This window comes from Manihot esculenta, chromosome 6 (assembly GCF_001659605.2).
Source record: "Manihot esculenta cultivar AM560-2 chromosome 6, M.esculenta_v8, whole genome shotgun sequence".
NCBI lineage: Eukaryota > Viridiplantae > Streptophyta > Magnoliopsida > Malpighiales > Euphorbiaceae > Manihot > Manihot esculenta.
This window is the reverse complement of record NC_035166.2, coordinates 372,640-379,477: the sequence shown is the minus strand read 5'-3', so window position 1 is coordinate 379,477 and position 6,838 is coordinate 372,640. Positions and strand designations below refer to the sequence as shown.

General features: G+C 31.9%; 1 protein-coding gene and 1 pseudogene across 2 annotated transcripts; one reads left to right on the top strand and one right to left on the bottom strand.

Annotated features, from left to right (window-relative positions):
• Positions 1-1,269: 1,269 nt before the first annotated feature.
• On the top strand, positions 1,270-2,470 carry LOC110617303 (annotated as a pseudogene).
• A 1,217-nt stretch (positions 2,471-3,687) lies between these two features.
• On the bottom strand, positions 3,688-6,214 carry LOC110618178 (protein ACCELERATED CELL DEATH 6). 2 transcript variants are annotated; one of them, XM_043957334.1, is made up of 4 exons: positions 5,353-6,214; positions 4,700-5,244; positions 4,027-4,588; positions 3,688-3,944 (listed from the first exon to the last, which is right to left on the bottom strand). In XM_043957334.1, exons 1-3 carry the CDS (start codon positions 6,032-6,034, stop codon positions 4,397-4,399), a joined length of 1,419 nt encoding a protein of 472 aa, XP_043813269.1. In that variant the 5' UTR covers positions 6,035-6,214; the 3' UTR covers positions 3,688-3,944; positions 4,027-4,396. The 2 variants fall into 2 exon arrangements, with proteins under 2 accessions (XP_043813269.1, XP_043813270.1); XM_043957335.1 differs by having other exon boundaries at positions 4,027-4,430.
• Between the last annotated feature and the right edge of the window lie 624 nt (positions 6,215-6,838).

Here is a 6,838-nt window from a genome sequence, read left to right as displayed (position 1 = left end):
TTAACATTCCAAATATTTAGTTAATTTTGACATATTGTTAGATAATGTTATTGACTTTCAAATCAATTAATGAGTTAATTATATTTGTTAGCAATATATTTAAAATCTAATGAGTCACATACATAAAGAATAACACGAGAGAATAAAACGAGAGGTTAAATTAAGTAGAATTTGATTGTATATAAATTTTATGATATTAGAATAAAATTATAATTTGAAAGAATTATAATTTTGACTTAATTAATTAAATAGGGGCTTAACTAAAATTGTCTAAAATTTATATAACTTATTTATTAAAGTTCTGAATCATAATTGTAATTATGAGAGTCCATTGATTGACTTTTAGAGAGCCTCCACAATTCTTAGAAAAAGGTAGAGAGCTAACATTCAAAATATTTTCTCATTCTCAACTCTTAGAATTGTTTTATGAAATTTTTATTGATATTTTGTGTTGATATCATTAGAAATCATACACTTGAACAATTTGTGATTTTCAATAACTAAAGTGAAACGAATGATTTTATGTTTTGCTGTAAAATATATATATATATATATATATATATATATATATATATATTCTTATTTTTATTGATTTATTGGTTTAAACATGATTCATAGTGAAATTTTTTTTTTTATTTCTAACTTTTTAGTATATTTAATCCTATTAAAATCCAATATAATTATTGGATTTAATTTTTGCGGAAATACCTTAACACATTGAAGACTTTAGAGTGGCAGGAATTAAAAATAAAATAATTTTTTAGTGAAAACTAGTCAATTAACTTAATATCTAAGTAAAACTAAGAGTGAATTACGTATGATGAGTAGGAAACTTAAGAAATTGGTTGGAAGAATGAAAAAATATAAGATTTTAGCCCTTGTTAAATGTCCAACATTAAAGAATAATCTGATTTTTTTTTTTGGTGTGACTCAATTTTTTTCCTCATCTTAACTCTAGAGTTAGTGCTGATTTATTGAAAAAAAAAAGGTAAACTGTAATTTAGTCCCTCTGGTTTAGTGAAATGTAACATTTTATCCCTCTGTTTTAAAAAATTTTTAATTTAGTCACTGTGATTTTTAAAAACTATGACATTAGTCCCTCCCGTTAGATTTTCAGTTAAATCACCGTTAATTTTAATTAAAAATACTAAAATACTCATTCTCTCTCCTTCCCCCTCCGATCTCCTTCTTCTTCTCTTTGATGTCCTTATTGAAGCCTTGGAGCGTGAGGGAGTCACTCACGTATTTGGATACCCAGGAGGGGCTTCCATGGAGATTCATAATGCCCTCACCCGCTTCAGTGTAATCCGTAATATTCTTCCAAGACATGAACCGATACTGTATGTTGGTGGTGGGTCTCTGAACTGTAGCGAGGACCTAAGGCGATTTGTTGAGCTTACCAAGATACCAGTGGCGAGTACTCTAATGGGCCTTGGAAGTTTCCCTTTAGGCGATGAGCTGTCACTTCACATGCTGGGAATGCATGGGACTATGTATGCAAATTATGCAATAGATCAATCAGATTTGCTGCTGGCTTTTGGAGTTAGATTTGATGATCGTGTGACGGGTAAAGTCGAGGCTTTTGCCAACAGAGCAAGTATAGTTTACATTGACATTGATCCAGCTGAACTGGGGAAGAACAAGCAGCCACACGTTGCACTCTGTGCTGATCTGAAGATTGCTCTGAAAGGTTCGAACAGGTTGCTGGAGAAGAAGGGAGCTAAGTCCCTGCTCGATTTCTCTGCTTGGAGAGACGAAATCAATGAACAGAAAGCAAAATACCCATTAAGCTATAAAAATTTAGGAGAAGCAATTCCTCCACAATATGCAATTCAAGTTCTGGATGAATTAACTGATGGTAATGCTGTTATAAGCACAGGTGTTGGGCAACACCAAATGTGGTCTGCACAATTTTACAAGTACAAAAAGCCTCGTCAGTGGCTAACATCTGGTGGTCTAGGAGCTATGGGTTTTGGCTTGCCTGCTGCTATGGGGGCTGCAATTGCAAGACCAAATGCTCTAGTGGCAGACATCGACGGCGATGGAAGCTTCATCATGAATGTCCAAGAATTGGCGACGATAAGAACAGAGAACCTGCCTATGAAGATCTTGTTACTGAACAATCAACATCTGGGTATGGTTGTTCAATGGGAGGACAGATTCTATCATTCCAACAGAGCACATACATATTTAGGGAACCCATCAAAAGAAGAAGAGATTTTCCCAGACATGTTGAAGTTTGCTAGGCATGCGATATTCCAGCTGCGAGAGTGACAAAGAGAAGTGAGCTTAGAGAGGCTATGAAGAAAATGTTGGAGACTCCAGGACCTTATTTGCTTGATGTGATTGTCCCACATCAGGAACATGTCCTGCCAATGATCCCATGCCAATGATCCCAAGTGGTCTTTCTTTTAAGGATGCTATTACTGAAGGTGATGGGAGAGCCCAGAATTGATGAATTTTGTGCTTGTAAAATTAAGGAGTTAAAAGAATGTATAGGTTGTATAGGTTGAATGTATAGGAGATCGGGAAGGAGAAGAAGAAGAAGAAGAGGAAGAGGAAGAAGAAAGAGATTGGAAAAGAGGAGAAGAAGAAGAAGAGGAGGAAGAGAAAGGAGAGAGAATGAGTATTTTAGTCTTTTTAACTAAAATTAACGGTGATTTAACTGAAAATCTAACGGGAGGGACTAATATCATAGTTTTTAAAAATTACAGTGACTAAATTAAAGATTTTTTAAAACAGGAGGACAAAATGTTACATTTCACTAAATCAGAGGAACTAAATTACAGTTTACCCAAAAAAAAATAATCTACAACTATTTTTTTTCTAAGTAGAGTATTCATTTTGAAATTAAAATTTAAAAGATAATAAAAAGATCTCTGTGGATTATCCCTCGGTGGACGTACACTAAGGGATACAATTTTTTAATATATTTTTTACATATTTTTTTATTATTTATAGCTAAGAACATCTCCAATGCTATATATTATTTTTTATATTACTTTAATACAAAATATTAAAATAATGTAATAAAATTAAAATGATATAGAATTTTTTAGTAAAATAAATAAATAAAGTTAAAATAAAATATATTAATTATAAAAATACATTAATTAAATATTAATTATAAAAATATATTAATTAAATATTTTATAAACATATATTAATTAGCAAACAAAAAATAAAATAGATTCATACATATTAAATTATTAATAAAAAAATATAAATTAATTTAGATAATTATTTGAATTTTATGTTGTATGTTGTTGTTATAAATGCTCTATTTATAATTGATAATATATTAATTCAAATTAAATTTTTATAATTATAAAAATATAAAATAAATTAAAAATATAATATATTAAGAGAGTGAAATTAAAATTTTTTTAAATATTTACATAATAAAAAAAGACTTTTATAAAAAAAATTATAAATTTTTAAATTATATTATAAATTAACATAAAAAAAAAAATTTAGCACTGTTATAGTGTTACATTAAATATAGTGTTACTGATTTTTGGGAAGTATGAGACTGCTTAGGTATTTTTGGTGCTTTGTCTTTCTTCTTTTTTTTTAACCAAAATATCAAAGCGTGCTCTAAATTAAGGTTGTTCTTATGCATACCTCAGTCATATTATTTTATATTTTATATTTTATTTCTTTATGAACACATCTACAATTTATAATCAATCTAAATCTCTTTATTGATGAAAAACATTCCCTCTCAAGAACATTATAAAGCAGAGAACAACCCAACATAGCATTTTAAGGCAAACATAAACTAAACTAACATGATATGCTATAGATAAGAAAATGCAAAGATGAAGCTAGAAACACAAGTGGTCTCCATTCGCCAACATCATCTTCATGCCGCTCGCAAAATAATTGATAAGAGCATAATAATGATTCCCACAATGAACCAAGTGAAACGAGTCAGCCAGAAGCTTCAATAGAGAATTTTAAAAAAAAAAGTTAGAAAATAAGAAAAAAAAATAATAGCGACATTAAAGATATATATTTACTTACAAAAAATCTGCCTGACATCTTTAATAGCCTTTCCAGCTATTGGACATGCATGATTCTCATCATCGAACCATATAGGAAGAGGAAGAAGATCAATCCAATGGCACGAATGTAAATCCCCACGGAAGGTGTTAGAAAACTACAAGTGCCTGTCACAAATGCAATCAACATTGCTACCATAGCACAGACGAGGGAAATATAAGCACATTTTATTAACCAAAAGGTTCCTTTTCGGTATTTTAAGATGGCCAGCGCAAGGTGGATAGAGACAGCTCCAGTAGATAAAAGCATAGCCGTAAAATCTGATATTATAAATGCATTAAAAGCCAGATTTTTGCTTAGGACAGGAGTCCCTTTTTGTAGACTTTTTTCATCACTTATATATCCGCCAGGTATTGTGAATGCTCCTGCAAAAGTTATAGTTGCTATAAGTGTTGATGCCACCAAGTGAGTCTTTCTCTTTTTCAAGTTCAATTATCCAATTCTCTCGTCTTTTTTCTTCTTCATTCTCAATTTCTCCCAGTGGTCCAGTGCCAGTGCTGTTCATCCACTCCAGATACTCACTCTGCCCAATTTTTTTTTTTTTTTTTTTTAAAAACCAGTAGTTAGCCTATTTTCTGCATACCCAAAAGTAATATCTGAAATCTTACATTATGATAAGATTTAGTTGGCTGACCTTTTCTGAGGAAGAGTATCCTGGAACTTGACTGTACAGTTCACCCCAATGGAAGAACAAATTAGGCTTATCAAATCCAAGCTTTATCTGATGAAATAGAGTGAAAAGTTGCAAATCAAAAGGCACAGTGAGAGGGTGATAAGCCTTGTAGAGATGGACAGGCATATTCCCTTTAATATCTTTTCCATATAAAAGGTAAACCAATGATGAATGTTTGAGCAATGTTCTTAGTAATTTATCACTTTGGCTGATCACTGCATAGTGAAGAACGTTCCACCCTCTAATATCAAGAAGTTCGCAGCAATTTGGGCATCTAGAAATGATCTTGTCCACTTGATGGTGGAGGCCTCGACAAGCTGCAATGTGAAGTGGTGTCCTCTTCCAATCTTTATCACTAATATAAGCGCTAGATTCATCTTTTTCTAATAGCTTTTCCACCATTGAAGTGTAACCTTTGTACACAGCATAATGAAGTGGAGTCCATCCTTTTTCATCTGTTTCTCTGGTCAAGCTACTCCATTTATCCAACAGCTTATCTATCATCCCTGCAAGAAATTAAGTCAACAAGCCCTATTATATTCAAGATATGAGAAATTATGGAATGATGCGATGCTGTCATTGACAGGAAGTTTATGATCTGTTTACCGTCATACCTGGGCTCGTCTTGCTGTTTATTGCCGCCGCATGTAATGCTGTTTTACCCCTAGGACCGCCATAAGCCAGTGATTTTGAATTTGGATTACTTAATAGTTCAAGGACTGTCTTTGCAGATCCATTTTCAGCAGCCAGGTAAAGTGGAGTTTTCCCACCATCATTGGCAGAATATGTAAATTCACCATCTTCATGCCCCAATATTGCTTTCACAACATCCAAACTTCCTTTATTTCGTGCAGCCTCATGCAAGGCCGTTTCTTTATATTTGTTTGTCATCCTTAACATCCTCCTTACTGCTACCATTTCCCTCTCTCTTGGCTCTTCTCCTCCACTCTCTAAATCTAGTATTTCATCTCCGGCTGAAGCCTTTGGCGCCCATTGGATTAGCTCCTCTGCTACATCAGCAAGCCCGTATCTTGCTGCAATGTGCAACAGGGTATTTCCGTCGACATTAACCTTCCATAATAGTGACGGACAAATGGCAAGTACCTCTTTGATAAATCGGGTACGAGAAAGGGTGGATCTTTTAGTTTGAGAGGTAAGGTAGATATGTAATATTGTGTTTTCATTTGGGGTCAGTAGGGTTTCAAGCTGATGCCCTTGATAAACCTTGAATGGATTAAGTTTGCCTTTTATTGCTGCCTCGTGCAACTGGGCATCAATGTATGTGCACATTTCCATTTCCTGGTGAGAGAGATTGCTGCTAGAATGTGGAAGCAAGTGCAGGTTCAGGCTTCATTTAATTTGGAAAGCCACAAAATAACAAGTATGCGTGCAGACCTCTGATAGATGGATTGGAGAGTGATGAGGCTATTGGTGGCTTGGAGGAGGTGATCGACGAGAGAGATTGGGGAAGGTGGTGACTTCAGATATCGGTCTAGATCTTTGTTACTTAAATAGCACATGAAAGAGAAAAAAATAACATAAAAAATTAAAATAATTCTTTTAATTAGATATATTTATTAATAAAAGAATATATCTAATTTTTTAAGCAAAACTACTAATTGTATTAATAAAATTTTATTAAATAAAAGGAATATAATTATAAATAAAGAGACAATTATACCTAATAGATTTTCTAACTAAAATATAAGTAGTTGATGAATTCATCTAACAAATATTCGTTTTAGAGTCCAACATTATTAAAAAAAAGATTTATTTATAATTAAAAATTAAAATTTAATCATATTATTACAAATAAATAAATAAATAAGTGAATTTTGAAAATCCTTTTATAAATAAATAAACTCTAAATATTGATGAGGGCTTCAATTATTGAAATTTAGTATTAACTTAAACTAATTCAGTATTAAAAATATATGTAATTTGATGAATTTAAATTCGAGTTTCCCAATTTCTTCAGTAAAATAATACATCCTCCTTCAGAATTTTCATATTATTAAGAAAATAAAATAAGTCTAAATTTATCCTTGTACTTCTTATTTTTTAAGATCAAATAAATTAATTTTAACTGTTTCCACGACA